We start from the raw sequence: 21,070 nt of genomic DNA, 5'->3' as shown, positions 1-21,070 counted from the left end.
CATTTATTAGGATTATTGTTTTCCTTGTTTAGAACCAGAGAGTGGCTCTAGTTTGGAAGGTTGGCAGATGGTCTCTCAAGAGCTCCTTGGTAGCCGGGTGGTGAGGCGCACGCCTTTAATCCCAGCACTCGGGAGGCAAAGGCAGGCGGATCTCTATGAGTTCGAGGCGAGCCTGGTCTACAAGAGGTAGTGCCAGGACAGGCTCCAAAGCTACAGAGAAACCCTGTCTCGAAAAACTAAAAAAAAAAAAAAAAAAAAAAAAAAAAAAAAAAAAAAAAAAAAAAAGAGCTCCTTGGTCTCCTCATCTGCAAATTCCCTCCTTTGGAATTTGACATGAACCCACCAGTGAATAACCTACACTCCTGAGAAATACCCAAAGAAAAGGTTTTTTATTTTATTTTTTATTTTTTGCCAGTTATCACAAATCAAAAAAATTCCAAGTATGATCCCTACTAAGGAAATAGTTGATTAGTAAGGGTAACTGTGAGTTCTGTTGACATTTTGCACACTGGTTTCTGACACAAAACAAGTGCAGGAGCGGTCACACCCCCTCCCATCTTAGAGTCCAGGAGATCTTAAGAAGAAACAAGTCCTCAGGGCTGTGACCCATCTTACCCAGCACCTCCCGCGGGTCAGTAGAGTCTGAGTGCCAGTGAGGGGGAAGAGGAGTAGCCCTCCCATGAGCACAGGTGGATGGCTGCAATCTGAGGTTTCAGAGGCCATTGGAGGTAACTTCCGTTCTCTAGAGACAATCTTGGAATACATGATGGTGCTCGGCCAAGATCTATACAGCGGAGCGTAGGAGAAGCAGCAGGGAACTATGTGGACTTCCTTCCTTTCACCACCATAACGTCAAGGTCTCTGACCGACCAGCCCCATCCAGATCTCTGCTTTCTAACTGCTTGTTGGGCATCCACATGCGATACTAGATGCCAGAACATTAGTGATCTTGAAAACCCTCCCTGGGAGGTAGCACTTTCTCAGCTCTGGCACTGGGGAAAAAAAATCTGTCTCAATCACAGAATATGAGTGCAATTCTGCTAATGCCACTAAATCACTAAAACACCCAATTTTGAGTTTTATAAATTTAAGTTGAAAGAATTAAAACTCAGAAATAGTATTAAATAAAATTAAATCTCAGGTTGTTTGGTACAGCAAACAAAGCAGGACAAAGAAAAATAATAACCTTTAAGATTTATAACATGTTACAAGGAGAAAATTTCCAGAATTTATGAGCGACAGCCAAGGTTACTTAGAGAAAATTTGGGTCTGGATGGATGGCTCAGTGGTTAGGGGCATTTGGTGTTCTGGCATAGGACCCAGGTTCAGTTCCAGAACCCACATGGCGAGTCATAGCTTTCTGTAACTCCAGTTCAAGGGGATCGGACTGTCTATTCCAGTCTCCATAGGCAACAGAAACACACATGCACACACACACACACACACATGTACATGCAGGCAAATTACTTATAAAAGTAAGCAAATATTTTCCTTTTAAAAACTAAAATGAATGTGCCAACGCCTCCCTCAATGAGCGTTTGACCACATACACATGCACACACTACTTAGGCACGTGCACTTCTGCGATCAATTCATGTAAGCTAGTATGAGACTGAAATACCAATTTTTTTTTTACATATTAGGTTGGGACAAGGAAATATGAGAAAAGCATCATAGTGCATGTATGAACCTGCACAAAGACCATAAAAAGTCCAGTAGGCTACAAATCATAAAGATCTGCTTCCCCCCGCCCCAAAGCTCAACAAACCCAAAAGGCAAGTGGTCACATTGTCTTCACAGATGGAGGATTCTGGTCCAGGCCTTCCCTGGTGTCCACATGAGCAGATATGTCTTTCTTCAAGCGAGAGAGTTGCTGCTGCTACCAGGATTTGGGGCATAACAGAGGTGGGAACGTGAAATAATAAGACATGAGAACGACAAAGCAATTGAAATCTTGATTGCCTCACTGAAAACTTCTTCCTAAAGGTTGCCTTTCAGTGGCTTGAGTTTCCCTGAGTCTTGAATGACCAGTTCTGTGCTGAACACTGCTGGGAAGGATAGAAAGTAAAAACGTAATAGCATTAATCATTACAATATGCACAGTGGTCGATTGGCAATGCAAGTTAACTGAGCGCTACTGCGGCCAACACAGTGAGGGATGTGTCTGAAATTTAAGATGTGCTTTTTGACTGATAGATCTAAGTCTACAAAGGTATTGAAGAAGTATTGTGCCATTAGGCAATATGACTCTGTGAGTGTGTGTGTGTGTGTGTGTATGTATGTAAAATAGTATTCTTTCCTCTTTGCTAGTTATTGCACACAGCTGTAAATAAAGGCATTTTAATAACTGAACACTATTTATCAACGTATGAATAGAAGCTAGCACTAATAACACTGGAACGCCATATGCTGATTGAATTTAGTAGAATGTCATGTATCTTTTTGCATATACATAGTGAGGAGAAATGGGTAAAAACACGTACAGAAGAGTGTTCATATATGATCTGCATTGGCTTCTTAGCGTAGAAGAATCTCGGGATTGGAAAGAAGCATATCGGCTGGGCAGTGGTGGCGCACGCCTTTAATCCCAGCACTGGGAAACAGAGGCAGGCAGATCTCAGTGAGTTCGAGGCCAGCCTGGTCTAGAAGAGCTAGTTCTAGGACAGGCGCCAAATCTACAGAGAAGCCCTGTCTCAGAAAAAAAGAAAAGAAAAGAAAGAAAACAAGGAAAAAAGCACATCAACCTCCCTACATTTTGAGTGTTATTTCTTGTATGTAAGTTCAAATTTTCTAAAAGTTAGATAATGCAGACTCTGAAACACGAGCCCAGAACATCATTTGGTGACTCCCAGATTGTGAGGAGGCATCTGGAATGCACTCTTTAGATGGGCTCAGGTCACACTGGGTCATTCAGAACACTGTTCTAGCTTCACTCTGACCAACTCTGTCCCTCATCTCCTCTTGAGCTCAATTCACCAGGACCATCTTACTCTCTCCATAATAGTCCCAAAGGAAGGGATTCACCAAATCTTCCTTCATGAAAGAAATAATACCCCAGAATCAATCAAAGAACCGAATGTCCAGTCCACAGGTATTCAGGTCTGGTCCAGGGGTCTGCTCTTTTGGAAACCTGCAGGCTCAGGACACAAAACCCCTTGTTCTGCAAGTTTGCAAACTTGGAAAATGCCTGCCTCTTTTCTTTCTTGACCACAGAAAGGTAAATACATAAGCAGATGGGAAACAGAAGAAGATAATAAGGCCCTTTCATCAGCAGCAGCTGGAAGGGAGGGCTGTCACTGAGCACACAGAACAACACCATGATGGCAGCTGTGAGGACACACGGACATCAAAGAACAACATCTTGAGGACGACAGTCTCTCCCAGTTCCCATCAGTGCGTGCCCTCTCTATCTACAGGGCTGTCTCGGCACCTTCTCATGACAGCCCTATAAATGCAGGCGGGCTCCTCACTCCCTACACACTGGTATCCTGCTCACTCTTCCTTCAGGTGACTCTCAGCCATGAAGACACTTGTCCTCCTCTCTCTCCTTGCCCTGCTGGCCTTCCAGGCCCAGGCTGATCCTCTCCCAGAAGCAGCTGAGGAGACTAAAACTGATGAGCAGCCAGGGGTAGAGGACCAGGATGTGTCCATCTCCTTTGGAGACCCAGAAGACTCTGCTCTTCAAGATGCAGGTTAGTGGTGGTGCCCATTTTCATAGGGGGCTGAATTCTCTTGGGAGTGTTGACGTTGTGCTCTGGAATCCCACTGAGAGCCGTGTGATACAGGTCAGGTTCTCTGTTGGTCCTCTAGGATCTTCACTGTTGTATTCATAGAAGTCACAGTGAGAGTCAAAAAAGTATAGTTGATTTTCTTTATGTTTTTTTCATCTAAAAATTTATCTGTGGGATTGTTTTAAAATATAAAACATATTGATTAGCCCTTTGTCTATCCAATTGATTATTTTGCTATTGAAAGAAAAATCTGCTTTGTTTAAAAGAATAGATTTAGGATCCAAATGCCAGTGTATGAATGTGTTGGATTAGGAAGACACTAAAAGTTGTAGGACTATGAAATGAATGTCAAGTCGATATGTGATCAACACTTGTTAAATTCTTTCGCAGTGTTTGGAGTTGGTCATGGTGCAGGGTGTGATGTCACCAATACAAACAAACCTGCTGTGTACCATGTGTCGTGCACACTATTGCACACTGCTGGCTACCATACTTAATGCCTGGTGTTCTCTGTTTCCTCAGCCTCAAGAAGTGTGAAATGCACCTGTAGAAAAGTTGCCTGCACTAGTTCTGAACAAGTCTCTGGGGTTTGCAACAAAGGTCCATTGCACTTCATATTCTGCTGCAGCTGAGACCAGAGACAAGATCATCATGTGCTCTGAGACCTCATCATCTGTCATTAGCCTCAATGGTTGTCCTCCAATAAATTTCCTTGCAGAAAACTAATCTGTTTCTTTGATGCTTTCTTTGTGACTTAGTCAGGACTCTGCCAATCTTCATAGCAGAATCATCAATGCATCCCTTATAAAAGAAGTCTTTTATGTAGCTACAGGTTAATACTCACATCAAGGGTGAGCAGAGGGTAGGTTCAAAGTCACATCATTCAACCTTTGTGGAACACCTCACGGCATACCCCAAAATGTATCTTCTAGGTCATTCTTAAATCCTGCCAAATTGACAATGAAGATTCACCATCTCAGTATCCAATTCTGCTTCAGGAAGGAATACATCTTTAAAGACTCTTAGAGCCTATGCTAATGGCCTGGAAATCATTGACTCAAAGATTCCCTCAGTTGATTAGCACCAGTGTGCTCAGAACACAGTCAGAGCATCAGTGTAACCCACAGCAACAACCACTCCAGAGGGAAGAGACTGAATAAAGTACTCTGCTGCCTACAGGAGCAGGGTCAGACCTGGGAGGACTGGGGATTAGGCTGTATGGTCCAATAACTTAGTTTTAGTTACTACATAATTATATCTTTCCAGAAGATCCAATTAGACCAAAAAAACATGTTTTTCGCTCTCCCCTCTCTCTCTCTCTCTCTCTCTCTCTCTCTCTCTCTCTCTCTCTCTCTCTCTCTCTCAATAGCTCTTAACCAAAGCAGAGCTACAATCAGGACCTACAAACTCCAAACCTTTATGCATTCATATTTACATTTTCTGCCAATGTTCTTACAATTCGTAGACCAATATTCACAGAAGAATTGAATACACAGAAAAGAAAAGCTGTGTGGTGCTGCTGAGCATGAGTTTGACTTAAATTTAAGCTGAATTTCCACTTGACCATCGTCTGGTCCTATTTTCTCCTCTCTAGAACAGACCCTCTTCAAAGTGCCCCTAAAGATGGATTAACTGAAAAGATGACATACATTGGTTACTACAACTTCAGAGCTCAAGACTAGGAACTTATCACTGGGCACAGCAAAATTATAGCTATTCCAAAGACAGAAGCTCTTTATACAAACAGAGAAGCAGCCGTACTGTATTTTTAGGAACAAAGTACCATATACCTTCTTTTTTCATTATCTCAGGATGGCATTGGCAAATGAGAGCCACCCCGATGTAGATAAAGATGCTGTTAGCTGAAGGGGGAGTTCCGGGGCACATTACTATGTCCAGATTTGTGAGATCAGCATAAAGAGAGGAGTGAGCTGAAGGACTCTGCATCTTTATGAAAGCGGTCTCGTTGTTACAGAAAGGCAGCATTCTCTGCATGCTTCATACCCAGTAGTTCAAAGCCAAGAAGACAACGAGTAGTAAGAGCTAGCCTCTGAATGATGGCTTAGCATGTAAGCCAATTAGAATTGGATGGCTCTGATTGACAGGGAAACAGTTCTATTTCCTAGTGAAAGAGGAAGTTGGTTCAGTGGACTGAACAGAGATGATTCAGGAGGTTGGGATTTTACAGGCAAGAGTATTGGGGTGAGAAGAGAAGAGCAAGGCTTTTTGTTTTGTTTTCTGAGAGAGATGAAACAGACAGTGTTTTAACATCTGAGTTATCTGCTCAGAGGCTGGCTTTCCTGGAGGGCACTGCCAGGAGACTTTGAAGAATTTCAAAAGACTCTCATGAAGTCCTTCCTCACACCTTCCTCCTTCCCTTCCTCCTTCTACTTCCCCTCTCTCTTTACCTACTTCATCTTCTCTTCCTCCTCACTTTGCCTTCTTCAAAAATCCCAAATTATGCTTAACTTTTTCTCAATTTCCCTATCTTCTCAGGGACTGTTTTCAGGGCTTCAGACAGTGATAAAACACAGTATGCCTAGACGAACACCCTCTGGCTCTATCTTATTCAATTCTTGAGTTGAACAGAATCTTACCAATTTTGGACCCTGAAAGGAGCATACTCTGGTGAAGATTCACAGATGCATTGGGTTTTTGTGTAGTCATTAAAATTCTTTCGTTTCTTTACTAGACACAGACTCATTTCTGATCTCTAAGTTCATCTGAGCAAAAACTGCAACCTGTGCTTAATGCATGAGTTGAAATTCTTAATCACGTTCTGGAAGAAAAATCAAAGGTTTACCGAAGGTATCACACATGGCCAAAAACTTCCAAAACTTCTATTTTTAAAGATCTGATCCCCCTTTGGATTTTAGATATAATAAGTTGCTACTTCTCCTGTGAAGTATCAAGGGTCAAGGAAGAAAGGACAAGAAAGAAAATGAGTAAGACATAAGGCCATTTACCGTGTTCTGCTAACTGAGAAAAAGTTCCTCCGAGCTACAGGGTGTCTATCACAAGTTGCTTGGTACGGTGAAGTTTTTGTTGTTGTTGTTTGATTTTTTGGTTTTTTTTTTTCCTCATCTGACATCTGACTGGAGTTTCCCATGGGTAAAATGGGTAAGGTTAAGATGATGATCTCTGAAGGTTTTGGGAATTTTTAGGCTGTGCTATTAGATGAGGAAGCAAAATGACAATTCTTTACATAGCTATGTGTTTGTGTTTGAAAAACTGCAGCCTTATAATGACAATGTTCCTCTAGGGCCCAGTGCTTGAATGCCCAGTGGATAGCATGTTTGGAAGACGGGCCTGCTTCTGGTGAATTCTTGGCTTCTTGTTGCACTGAACTGTTAGAAGGTGAGTAGTCCCAGGCACCTGCTGCTAGGAGCTTCCTATCTGCTATAATGTCTTATATCCACCAAAGAATGGCATAGAGCATGTCTTCTCCGCTATATCCATCAAGGAATGAGCCAAAACAAATCCTTCCTTTCCTAAGTTGCCTTAGCCAGGCATTCTCAAAGCAAATGCTGAAAGTAACATATGGGAAATAACCACAAAAAGTAATGAATGTGAAGAGTTCAGCTGTGAGACAGTGAGGAAATCAGAAAGCAAAATCAGCAGCTCTCTCTATGGAAAACCAAACAAAACAAAGACAAAACAAAAACACCTTTGCCAGTCACATGCAGAGAGCTATACAAAAAATTATTCACAGTAACTGTGAACTATGTTCTGAAAACATTCTGAATCTGTAGGAAACTCATATCACGTGCAGCCAAAGAGACGTGCATAAATAAGACAAATGCTTTAAAGGCCAAAAAAGTTATTCACTTGTTTGTTTTTCCTCAACAAAACCTACCATTTCAACTTAACATGTCAACAAAGCAATAACGTGGCTTCCACCTTGGTGGAGTAATTTAGAAGTTACATTACAAGGGTGAATCATGGACAGGTATCATAAATTCCAATAATCCCCGTTACACCCTGTCTGAGTTAAACTACGCAGGGCTGGCACAGGCGAGAAGACCTGAAGGATAAGGACAATGGAGCCCCCAAGCCACCACTGACATCTAAGCATCACACACCTGGCAAGGTCGGCATTAAGAGCTCTGTAGCCAATGAATGAGAGGAATCCTTCTACTGTGCCCTGATGCACCCCACCTGTTAGCATCCCCAAAATCTTCATTCTTCACAATACTGTGATTTATTTGTGCAAGTCTGTCAGACTCAGTTCCTTAGAAAACCAGCATCAAGTCACACCTGTGCTTTTTATCTGAGATTCCACGCTCAGTAACAGGATTTCTGGGGTTTGGGAAGCCTGTATCTCTGGATGGGGCAAAAATCACTCTTCATATTGTGAGTGAAAGCCTGTCACAGACTTTCAGAACTGCCTCCAATCCAGGGCTGAGAGAACTAAGGATGGCCCTGACCAGAAATGCAGATACGGTTAGATAAGAATACAAATAAAATGAACATTCGTAAGAGAAAGTGAACATGAACATCAGGAGAATATTAAACACAATCATGAATATCAGCTACTGGATGATAAGCAGAAACCGTTTCTTGATACATATGGCAAAGATTAGTGACCTTAAATTACATGGAGTTCTTAAATCACTAAGAAAGATGAGCAGCGTAGCAGAAAAGTGAGTTTGAAGCAACAAAAATAATCAATGAATATGAAAAAACAATTCAATCTCAGAAAAAAGATTTAAAATGTATACTAACAGAAACAGAAATATTATTACTCATCTCATTGACAAAGATCAAAATAATTCCTAATAATCAGTCTTAGCAATAATATTAGTAGTTAAAATGCTTTTGTACATATTAGTAAGAGAATAAGATTAGGCAGTTTCCAAATAAGTAATTGACAGTATGTAATAAATCTTGAAATAAGTTTTGCTTCAATATCCCATTTCTAAGAATTTATGCAAAGTCATAGTCACATAAACTTGTAAAAATACACACACATGTATGATGAAAACATTTAAACAATTATTAAAGGTTTTTTAAGATAACAATTTAATGAAAACGTATAAGTGATCTGGCTAAGAAGTTCGATCATATAGTCTAAATTTAAAATAATATTTGCATGACTTCATTAGCAAAGGAAAATAATGAAAACATTCTGAACCAATGGTTCTCAACCTTCCTAAACTGTGACTCTTTAATATAGTTCTTCAACAATAAAATTATATTCATTGCTATGTCATAACTGTACTTTTGCTACTGTTATAGAATTTAATGTCAATATATGTGTTTTTCAATGGTTTTATGCAACCCCTTTGGTCACATAAATAATGGTTATATTTGCAAAGTAGGAAGCAAAGAAGGTTTTTATTTAACCTTTCATTTTCAGTATTTTTCTGTCAGTTGGTATTCTGTAATATGTTTTTAATCATAAAATGATATATTTAAGTGCAAGCAAATACCGATATTCAAATTTCAGAAGTAAATGGATATAGCCTTTTCACTATTTCTTGACAAGTATGATGTCCTCATTTCCTTAGCATAGACATCTACTAAAATTATAACTAATCCCAAACCACAGTGGATTTTCCATTGAAGGAGACTTGAAATACCCAGCAAATGGCCTCCAATCTTTTCAGATTCCAGTTTGGGTTGTGAGGGACCAATCTTGATCTCCTTTTGGAATAGCCTGACTCCTTGCTGTGGTGGCCCTCTGACATTCAGATCTCCCACTCAGCTCAGCCTCATCTTCATATGAAGCAGTGGGAAGTGTGGAGTGAAGGAGCAGGTAGCAATGGGTAGGACCTAGGAATGTGCCAGGAGGGCCCTGCCACTGTGAGTCACAGTGAGCAACCACCAATCCAGGTGGTCTGAGGAAAGGCTTGTGGACCACCGTGAGTTCCTCTAGTAGAGAAACAGCATCCTAATTGACTTCTTTATTGTTACCATCAGGGCTTCAGGACCCAACTCCACAACAATGAGACTCCACACTTTCCTCCTGGCTCTCTTTGCCATCTTCCGGGTACTGCACGGTAAATACCAACTATCAGGGCCTTTCTCATTATATTTGCATTTTCCTTCTGCAACGCTAATGATCATTGGGAAGTAAAGCACTAAGGGATGACTCAGAAATCACCTCTGTAGCCCCAAAATTACTTGCATGACACAGGACTCTATGCCAGGTTCTACCAGAAAGGGGAGAAAGAAAGACCAAGAGTCAGAGAGCTAAAAGAAGAAAATTAGCTATGAACGATTCTTCGGTGTATTTCGTTGTGTCTTCATGAGACTCCAGTTCTTCTCAGGAAAATTATCTTCAGCTGCCTCTCTACCAAAATGATGGGCTGAGTTGACAGTCGAACTTAGCCACTTGGCTGCTGTAAATGTGTAAGATAGCAAGGACTCTTTCCATATGCCCTGGACAGAGACCTCTAAGACTTTTTACCACTGCAATGACATCAAGTTTTTCCAGACTTCATATAAGCGTTCTCTTTTGCCTTTTAGCTTTCAGTAGTGCCTTCAATTCTGAAAGACCTTGCTACCTCCGAGGAGGCATCTGCCTGAAGCAGGGAACACCAAACTGTGAACCTTTCCGGGGACTCTGCAGAGCTTTCACTGTTTGCTGCAAAATAAGAATTTGACACAAGAGGGTAAAGGCACTTGGTGAGGGATTTGAGTGTGCTCTTGTTGTCTGAGTGATAACAACATTTTCAAGTCTAAATCATGCATTGCTCTATCATGATATTGATTAAGGAAAGGAATGTTGACAATGAAGACATAGGTAGTGGGAAAAAAACAACAAGAATTTATTTGTATTATATTTTTACATTTATAAAGAGTTTTATTCATGTATATAATCTTTGAAAACATTCTGACTTGTCCACAACATTTTATAGCTGTAGAAACTAAAATTTAACTGGTTGAATAACTTGCCAAAAATAACTACAGGCAATAAATTGAAATGCAAAGTCAAAGATTCTTCTTTCAATTTTTCAAAGATAACTCTGCCTAGAACGGGAGATGTCAGGACGTAAAAGAGTTCACTAATTGAGGAGTATGCCGACTATGGTTAGCTTGAGACAAGCCACAGCAATGGCTAAAGTGTTCCACAGAAGAGGTGGATGGTGGATGGCCTATCACCCAGGGACATGATGGTGCTCAGCCTGAGGAGGAAGTCTCCTTAGTTAGGTTTCTATTGCTATAATAAACACCATGACAAGAAAACAATTTGTGGAGGGAAAGCTTTATTTCGTTTTAGGCTTCTAAGTCTATCATGCAGGGATATCACAGGAGGAACTCAAGGAAGGGACCTGAAGGCAGGAACTGATGCAGAGGCCATGAGGGTTGCTGCTTACTGGCTTATTCCTTATGGCTTGCTTATGCTTCTTTCTTGTAGAATGAAGGACGACTAATCAAGAGGTACCACTGATAACAGCAAGCTGGGCCCTCCCACATCAATCACCAATCAAGAAAATGCCACACAGCCTTGTCCATGGGCCAGTCTGATGGGGTTTATTTTCTTCCTTGAGGGTTACTCTTCCCAAATGATGCTAGCTTGTGCCACGTTGACATAAAACTAGCCACCACACCCCCAGTGTCCCTACATAGGCTATAAGAGCCTGCTCGGTGTGGAAATGCGGTTAGAAGCCTGAGGAAAGATAAGAACTCAAACTACAACCAGAAGGCTTTCTCTGCAGGACTGAGGTCTTGGAGTAGACATGACTATTTTGCATCTTCCCTGAAGACGTATCTTGTTCACTTCTGGACTTTATCTGTGGTATCCTCATTCTTCAGTTCAGCATCAGTGAGGGACTTGGCCTAGATGGACCTGTTCCTAGCTGGGATTTACAATGCAAAGCTGGAACAGAGAGGAGATGGAGGCAGGAAACACTGCAGAGAAATCAGCCAGGGAGAAAATGCCAGCTACACCAACATTTTTTTTTCTTTCTTACCAGACTTAGTCTCCTGGAAAGCAAGAGGTCACAACATTTCTTCCAGTTTATATACTTATTGAGAATTACTTTATTTTATGGTGCTCAGAAGACATGTCCCTATTGAAATCACATCTTCTCCATCAACACGTCCACCAACTGGGCCAGATCCCATCACTTATCCCTATATTGAACCTCTGAAGAAATTTCAGTAAACAACTGATGGTATCATGAAAAACCACCCAAGATTGTTCAAAATATTCCACTCATCACAGAAATTTCGATTGGACAACACACACTTACTGATTCATAGCAGCCAGCTCTGTGGCAGGCACAAGTTATGGCTTCTTACTGTGACTCTGGATTCCCGGGAAAGCACGGAAACACAGAAAAAGGTGTGTAAGCTGCACTGGAGTCAGAAGTCCTGGGCCGATTTTATAATAAAATTCCAATAGACTTCATTGGCTCCTAAACACTCATCTTTAAGTGGGGATGATTGTCTCCATGGTCTGAGGAAATTTCTTAGCCTAATATGAAACTCAGCTTCCTTTCTGGCAAGCATCCTAACATCCTAGTCTTCTGGTCAGAACTACCGGCATATTACTCTGCTGGGCTTTCCCTATTTTCCTTCTTCCCACCATCCTTATTTCTACTACACCTCACTTCTCAGCCTGTCCTCGTCTCGTCCACCCTGAGGTGAGGCGTCATGCCTCCTCTTCTGCAGCAACACTGAACCTTTTTACTTTAACTTATAAAACTGTTTATTTTGTGTGATTTCTCTCTAACAATGACATTACTAATGCCATAAAACTATTGAGGTATTTGAAAGTGTAAAATATGATCCTTGCTTGTTCAACAATTATAAATTATTAACTATTGCATAAAACCTTAAAGTGCTCTTGAACTTAACTTATTAAGTCACGTGAGGACACTAAATTTTCATTCATTGTAGAGTCAGGAAGCTTTGGTTGACTTCCCAGAAATCATGATAATTTGATACTCATGATGCTGATTAGCATTCTTACAGTATATAATATATGCAGTATATTTGTATGAGCTTATATTCATTGATTGCAAAGAGCTCTTTGTCTATTGAGATAAGAGTTTTTTTTTTTACAACAACCCAATAAAGTTGCTGTTTTTATTGACCAATACTTTGTGGCTTTGTAAAGTAACTTGGAAGAGGTTAATTGCCTTACTCAGGAACACTAAAGTTTAGGCAACAGGGCTGTGGCCACATCCCCTGTACTTCTCCACTACCCAAGGTTCCACCTTAACTTCTGCATTTCAGAGTGCTAACTTCCATCATTTATTAGGATTCTTGTTTTCCTTGTTTAGAACCAGAGAGTGGCTCTAGTTTGGAAGGTTGGCAGATGGTCTCTCAAGAGCTCCTTGGTCTCCTCCTCTGCAAATTCCCTCCTTTGGAATTTGACAGGAACCCACCAGTGAATAACCTACACTCCTGAGAAATACCCAAAGAAAAAGTTTTTTATTTTATTTTTTGCCAGTTATCACAAATCAAAAAAATTCCAAGTATGATCCCTGCTAAGGAAATAGAGTTGATTAGTAAGGGCAACTGTGAGTTCTGTTGACATTTTGCACACTGGTTTCTGACACAAAGCAAGTGCAGGAGCGGTCACACCCCCTCCCATCTTAGAGTCCAGGAGATCTTAAGGAGAAACAAGTCCTCAGGGCGGTGACCCATCTTACCCAACACTTCCTGCGGGTCAGTAGAGTCTGAGTGCCAGTGAGGGGGAAGAGGAGTGGCTCTCCCATGAGCACAGGTGGATGGCTGCAATCTGAGGTTTCAGAGGCCATTGGAGGTAACTTCCGTTCTCTAGAGACAATCTTGGAAAATGATGGTGTTCGGCCAAGATCTATACAGCGGAGCGTAGGAGAAGCAGCAGGGAACTATGTGGACTTCCTTCCTTTCACCACCATAACGTCAAGGTCTCTGACCGACCAGCCCCATCCAGATCTCTGCTTTCTAACTGCTTGTTGGGCATCCACATGCGATACTAGACGCCAGAACATTAGTGATCCTGAAAACCCTCCCTGGAAAGGTAGCACTTTCTCAGCTCTGGCACTGGAAAAAAAAAACTCTGTCTCAATCACAGAATATGAGTGCAATTCTGCTAATGCCACTAAATCACTAAAACACCCAATTTTGAGTTTTATAAATTTAAGTTGAAAGAAATAAAACTCAGAAATAGTATTAAATAAAATTAAAACTCAGGTTGTTTGGTACAGCAAACAAAGCAGGACAAAGAAAAATAATAATCTTTAAGATTTGTAACATGTTACAAGGAGAAAATTTCCAGAATTTATGAACGACAGCCAAAGGTTAATTAGAGAAAATTTGGGTCTGGATGGATGACTCAGTGGTTAGGAGCATTTGGTGTTCTGGCATAGGACCCAGGTTCAGTTCCAGAACCCACATGGCGAGTCATAGCTTTCTGTAACTCCAGTTCACGGGATCGAACTGTCTATTCCAGTCTCCATAGGCAACAGAAACACACATGCACACATACACACACACACATGTACATGCAGGCAAATTACTTATAAAAGTAAGCAAATATTTTCCTTTTAAAAACTAAAATGAATGTGCCAACGCCTCCCTCAATGAGCGTTTGACCACATACACATGCACACACTACTTAGGCACGTGCACTTCTGCCATCAATTCACGTAAGCTAGTATGAGACTGAAATACCGATTTTTTTTTTACCTATTAGGTTGGGACAACGAAATATGAGAAAAGCATCGTAGTGCATGTATGAACCTGCACAAAGACCATAAAAAGTCCAGTAGGCTACAAATCATAAAGATCTGCTTCCCCCCTCCCCAAAGCTCAACAAACCTAAAAGGCAAATGGTCACATTGACTTCACAGATGGAGGATTCTGGTCCCGGCCTTCTCTGGTTTCCACATGAGCAGATATGTCTTTCTTCAAGTGAGAGAGTTGCTGCTGCTACCAGGATTTGGGGCATAACAGAAGTGGGAACGTGAAATAATAAGACATGAAGAACGACAAAGCATTGAAATCTTGATTGCCTCACTGAAAACTTCTTCCTAAAGGTTGCCTTTCAGTGGCTTGAATTTCCCTGGGTCTTGAATGACCAGTTCTGTGCTGAACACTGCTGGGAAGGATAGAAAGTGAGAACACAATAGCATTAATCATTACAATGAGCACGGTGGTGATTGGCAATGCAAGTTAACTGAGCGCTACTGCAGCCAACTCTGTGAGGATCAGGAAGACAGTGAGGGATGTGTCTGAAATTTAAGATGTGCTTTTTGATCAGTTGCCTTCCTATACACTAAGGATAAGGAAGCAGAAAGGGAAATCAGAGAAGCATCACCTTTCACAATAGCCACAAATAGCATAAAATATCTTGGGGTAACTCTGACCAAGGAAGTGAAAGAACTATTTAACAGGAACTTTAAGTCTTTGAAGAAAGAAATTGAAGAGGACACCAGAAAATGGAAGGATCTCCCTTCCTCTTGGATTGGGAGGATCAACATAGTAAAAATGGCAATTCTACCAAAAGCAATCTATAGATTCAATGCAATCCCCATCAAAATTCTTCACAGTTCTGGAAAAGACAATAATCAACTTTATATGGAAAAACAAAAAACCCAGGATAGCCAAAACAATCTTATACAATAAAGGATCATCTGGAGGCATTACCATCCTTGACTTCAAACTCTATTACAGAGCTACAGTATTGAAAACAGCTTGGTATTGGAATAAAAACAGAGAAGTCAACTAATGGAATCGAATAGAAGACCCTGACTTTAACCCACAAACCTATGAACACCTGATTTTCTTTTTTTTTAAATTTATTTATTAAAGATTTCTGCCTTCACCCCGCAACCACCTCCCATTTCCCTCCCCCTCCCCCATCAAGTCCCCCTCCCTCATCATCCCTAAGAGTAATCCGGGTTCCCTGCCCTGTGGGAAGTTCAAGGACCACCCACCTCCATCCAGGTCTAGTAAGGTGAGCATCCAAACTGCCTAGGCTCCCACAAAGCAGTAGGATCAAAAACCCATTGCCATTGATCTTGAGTTCTCAGTAGTCCTCATTGTCCATTATGTTCAGCAAGTCCGGTTTTATCCCATGCTTTTTCAGACCCAGGCCAGTTGGCCTGGGTCTGAACACCTGATTTTCGATAAAGGAGCTAAAAGTATACAATGGAAGAAAGAGAGCATCTTCAACAAATTGTGCTGGCAAAACTGGTTGTCAATCTGTAGAAGAATGAAAATAGATCCATATCTATCACCATGCACAAAACTCAAGTCCAAATGGATTAAAGACCTCAATATCAGTCTGAACACACTGAACCTGATAGAAGAGAAAGTGGGAAGTACTCTACAACAGATGAGCACAAGAGACCACTTCCTACGTATAACCCCAGCAGCACAGACATTAAGGGCATCATTGAATAAATGGGACCTCCTGAGACTGAGAAGCTTCTGTAAAGCAAAGAACACTGTCACTAAGACAAAAAGGCAACCCTCTGACTGGGAGAAGATCTTCACCAACCCCGCAACTGACAAAGGTCTGATCTCCAAAATATATAAAGAACTCAAGAAACTAGACCGTAAAAGGCTAATCAACCCAATTATAAAATGGGGCACTGAGCTGAACAGAGAATTCTCAACAGAAGAAGTTCAAATGGCCAAAAGACACTTAAGACCATGCTCAACTTCCTTAGTGATCAGGGAAATGCAAATCAAGACAACTTTAAGATACCATCTTACACCTGTCAGAATGGCTAAAATAAAAAACACCAATGATAGCCTTTGCTGGAGAGGTTGTGGAGAAAGGGGTACACTCATCCATTGCTGGTGGGAATGCAAACTTGTGCAACCACTTTGGAAAGCAGTGTGGCGATTTCTCAGGAAATTCGGGATCAACCTACCCCTGGACCCAGCAATACCACTCTTGGGAATACACCCAAGAAATGCCCTATCATACAACAAAAGTATATGCTCAACTATGTTCATAGCAGCATTGTTTGTAATAGCCAGAACCTGGAAACAACCTAGATGCCCTTCAATGGAAGAATGGATGAAGAAAGTATGGAATATATACATATTAGAGTACTACTCAGCAGTAAAAAACAATGACTTCTTGAATTTTACATGCAAATGGACAGAAATAGAAAACACTATCCTGAGTGAGGTAAGCCAGACCCAAAAAGAGGAACATGGGATGTACTCACTCATATTTGGTTTCTAGCCATAAATAAAGGACATTGAGCCTATAATTCGTGATCCTAGAGAAGCTAAATAAGAAGGTGAACCCAAAGAAAAACATATAGGCATTCTCCTGAATATTAACCTTCATCAGGCGATGAAAGGAGACAGAGACAGAGATCCACATTGGAGCACCGGACTGAAATCTCAAGGTCCAAATCAGGAGAAGAAGGAGAGAGAGCACGAGCAAGGAACTCAGGACCGTGAGGGTGCACCCACACACTGAGAAAATGGGGATGTTCTATCGGGAACTCACCAAGGCCAGCTGACCTGGGTCTGAAAAAGCATGAGATAAAACCGGACTCACTGAACATAGTGGACAATGAGGACTACTGAGAACTCAAGAACAATGGCAATGGGTTTTTGATCCTACTGCACGTACTGGCTTTGTGGGAGCCTAGGCAGTTTGGATGCTCACCTTACTAGACCTGGATGGAGGTGGGAGGTCCTTGGACTTCCCACAGGGCAGAGAAGCGTGATTGCTCTTTGGGCTGACGAGGGAGGGGGTCTTGATCGGGGGAGGGGGAGGGAAATGGGAGACAGTGGCAGGGAGGAGGCAGAAATCTTTAATAAATAAATAAATAAGAAAATAGAAAAAAATAAAAATAAACAAAAAAAATCTTATTGAAAATAAGTAGCATTCATAACAAAAAAAATGATGTCCTTTTTGACTGATAGATCTAAGTCTACAAAGGTGTTGAAGAAGTATTGTGCCATTAGGCAATATGACTCTGGAAGTGTGTGTGTGTGTGTGTGTATGTAAAATAGTATTCTTTCCTCTTTGCTAGTTATTGCACACAGCTGTAAATAAAGGCATTTTAATAATTGAACAGTATTTATCAACGTGTGAATAGGAGCTAGCACTAATAACACTGGGACACCATATGCTGACTGAAATTAGTAGAATGTCATGTATCTTTTTGCATATACATAGTGAGGAGAAATGGGTAAAAACACGTAGAGAAGAGTGTTCATATATGATCTGCACTGGCTTCTTAGGGAGAAGAATCTCGGGATTGGAAAGAAGCATATCGGCTGGGCGGTGGTGGTGCATGCCTTTAATCCCGCACTGGGAAACAGAGGCAGGCGGGTCTCTGTGAGTTCGAGGCCAGCCTGGAATACAAGAGCTAGTTCCACGACAGGTGCCAAAGCTACAGAGAAGCCCTGTCTCAGAAAAAAGAAAAGAAAGAAAACAAGGAAAAAAGCACATCAACCTCCCTACATTTCGAGTGTTATTTCTTGTATGTAAGTTCAAATTTTCTAACAGTTAGAAAATGCAGACTCTGAAACATTAGCCCAGAACATCATTTGGTGACTCCCAGATTGTGAGGAGGCATCTGGAATGCACTCTTTAGATGGGCTCAGGTCACACTGGGTCATTCAGAACACTGTTCTAGCTTCACTCTGACCAACTCTGTCCAGTGTCTCCTCTTGAGCTCGATACACCAGGACCATCTTACTCTCGCCATAATAGTCCCAAAGGAAAGGATTCACCAAATCTTCCTTCATGAAAGAAATAATACCCCAGAATCAGTCAAAGAACCGAATGTCCAGTCCATAGGTATTCAGGTCTGGTCCAGGGGTCTGCTCTTTTGGAAACCTGAAGGCTCAGGACACAAAACCCCTTGTTCTGCAAAGTTGCAAACTTGGAAAATGCCTGCCTCTTTTCTTTCTTGACCACAGAAAGGTAAATACATAAGCAGATGGGAAACAGGAGAAGATAATAAGGCCCTTTCATCAGCAGCAGCTGGAAGAGAGGGCTGTCACCGAGCACACAGAACAACACCATGATGGCAGCTGTGAGGACACACGGACATCAAAGGACAACATCTTGAGGACGACAGTCTCTCCCAGTTCCCATCAGTACGTGCCCTCTCTATCTACAGGGCTGTCTCAGCACCTTCTCATGACATCCCTATAAATGCAGGCGGGCTCCTCAGTCCCTACACACTGGGCTCCTGCTCACTCTTCCTTCAGGTGACTCTCAGCCATGAAGACACTTGTCCTCCTCTCACTCCTTGCCCTGCTGGCCTTTCAGGCCCAGGCTGATCCTCTCCCAGAAGCAGCTGAGGAGACTAAAACTGATGAGCAGTCAGAGGTAGAGAACCAGGATGTGTCCATCTCCTTTGGAGACCCAGAAGACTCTGCTCTTCAAGATGCAGGTGAGTGGTGGTGCCCATTTTCATAGGGGGCTGGATTCTCTTGAGAGGGTTGAAGTTGTGCTCTGGAATCCCACTGAGAGCCGTGTGATACAGGTCAGGTTCTCTGTTGGTCCTCTAGGATCTTCACTGTTGTATTCATAGAAGTCACAATGAGATTCAAAAAAGTATAGTTGATTTTCTTTATGTTTTTTTCATCTAAAACTTTATCTGTGGGATTGTTTTAAAATATAAAGCATATTGATTAGCCCTTTGTCTATCCAATTGATTACCTTGCTATTGAAAGAAAATCTGCTTTGTTTAAAAGAATAGATTTAGGATCCAAATGCCAGTATATGAATGTGTTGGATTAGGAAGACACTGAAAGTTGAAGGACTGTGAAATGGGTGTCAAGTCGATATGTGATCAACACTTGTTAAATTCTTTCACAGTGTTTGGAGTTGGTCATGGTGCAGGGTGTGATGTCACCAATACAAACAAACCTGCTGTGTACCATGTATCATGCACACTATTGCACACAGCTGGCTACCATACTTAATGCCTGGTGTTCTCTGTTTCCTCAGCCTCAAGAAGTGTGAAATGCACATGTAGAAAAGATGCCTGTATACGTTCTGAACAAATCTCTGGGGTTTGCAACAAAGGTCCATTGCGCTTCATATTCTGCTGCAGCTGAGACCAGAGACAAGATCATCATGTGCTCTGAGACCTCATCATCTGTCATTAGCCTCAATGGTTGTCCTCCAATAAATTTCCTTGCAGAAAACTAATCTATTTCTTTGATGCTTTCTATGTGACTTAGTCAGGACTCTGCCAATCTTCATAGCAGAATCATCAATGCATCCCTTATAAAAGAAGTCTTTTATGTAGCTACAGGTTAGTACTCACATCAAGGGTGAGCAGAGGGTAGGTTCAAAGTCACATCTCGGTGACTCTGCTCTAGCTCCTTCTCCTGTCTATCAACTCTGCTGTCCTTTACATGGGACTCACCCTCAGAACCATGTCTCACATTCCCACGATCCCTTCTACTATTGAAGGACATTTAGCTGTTTCCATTCTCCAGCTATTGTGAGTACAGCAGCAATGCACACGACTGACAAGTATCTGTGGAGCAGGATGCTGGGTCGTTGGGCGTTTGCCAAGGAGCGGTGCAGCTGTGCCATATGGAGATTTCCTCATGGTCTCTGAGAAGTCTCCACACTGGTTTCCATGGTTCCTGCATCCCACCACAGTGAATGAGCCCCCCCCCCACTTTGCCTACACCCTCACCCACATTTGTTATCAGTTGTTTTCTTGATCTTAGCCGTTCTTCCTGGCATTAGAGAAACCGCTAAGTACTCTAACTGTAAGAGTAAACACTACACTTTAAGCATGCTTTTTAGCTATTTTTTATTAGTTCTTTGAATGTTTATAATAACCCATTAACTTATTGGGAGAACACTCACCTCTCCTCAAACTCTTCCCAGATCCACTCCCTTCCCTACCTACCCAAGTTCTTTTTTTTTTAATCCATTTTAATGAATTTGTGCTGCCCATATGTTTTGTTTTTTTTTCCTTTCTCAGTATGATACGTTTTTTTTATTTATTTATTTTTTTTTATTCTTTTTTAATTAAAATTTCCACCTGCTCCCCGTTTCCCATTTCCCTCCCCTCCTCCCAAATATTGCCCCCTCCCCCCACTTCCCTCCCCCTATCCCCACTCCTCTTCCCCTCCCCCCACTCCATTCCCCCTCCCTCTCGATACTGAAGAGCAGTCCAAATTCCCTGCCCTGCGGGAAGACCAAGGTCCTTCTATCTACGTCCAGAAAGGTGAGCGTCCAAACAGGCTAAGCTCCCATAAAGCCAGTTCATGTATTAGGATCGAAACCTAGTGCCATTGTCCTTGGCTTCTCATCAGCCTTCATTGACCGCCATGCTCAGAGAGTCCGGAATCAACCCATGCTTATTCAGTCCCAGACCAGCTGGCCTTGGTGGGCTCCCAATAAATCAGTTCCACTGTCACAGTGGGTGGGTGCATCCCTC

The 21,070-nt window shown here is 41.8% G+C and overlaps 2 protein-coding genes across 2 annotated transcripts; both read left to right on the top strand.

Moving 5' to 3' along the window:
• The first annotated feature begins 3,494 nt into the window (after positions 1-3,494).
• On the top strand, positions 3,495-4,363 carry LOC130862642 (alpha-defensin 9-like). The gene is made up of 2 exons (XM_057752352.1): positions 3,495-3,692; positions 4,254-4,363. The coding sequence occupies exons 1-2, from the start codon at positions 3,521-3,523 to the stop codon at positions 4,361-4,363; spliced, it is 282 nt and encodes a 93-aa protein (XP_057608335.1). The 5' UTR covers positions 3,495-3,520.
• A 14,493-nt stretch (positions 4,364-18,856) lies between these two features.
• On the top strand, positions 18,857-19,724 carry LOC130862641 (alpha-defensin 9-like). Its single transcript, XM_057752351.1, has 2 exons — positions 18,857-19,054; positions 19,615-19,724. The coding sequence occupies exons 1-2, from the start codon at positions 18,883-18,885 to the stop codon at positions 19,722-19,724; spliced, it is 282 nt and encodes a 93-aa protein (XP_057608334.1). The 5' UTR covers positions 18,857-18,882.
• The last annotated feature ends 1,346 nt before the right edge of the window (positions 19,725-21,070 follow it).

This window comes from Chionomys nivalis, chromosome 20, assembly GCF_950005125.1.
Source record: "Chionomys nivalis chromosome 20, mChiNiv1.1, whole genome shotgun sequence".
In the NCBI taxonomy this organism is placed as follows: Eukaryota; Metazoa; Chordata; class Mammalia; order Rodentia; family Cricetidae; genus Chionomys; species Chionomys nivalis.
The sequence above is the reverse complement of the archived record's forward strand: the minus strand, read 5'-3'. Positions and strand labels throughout refer to the sequence as shown.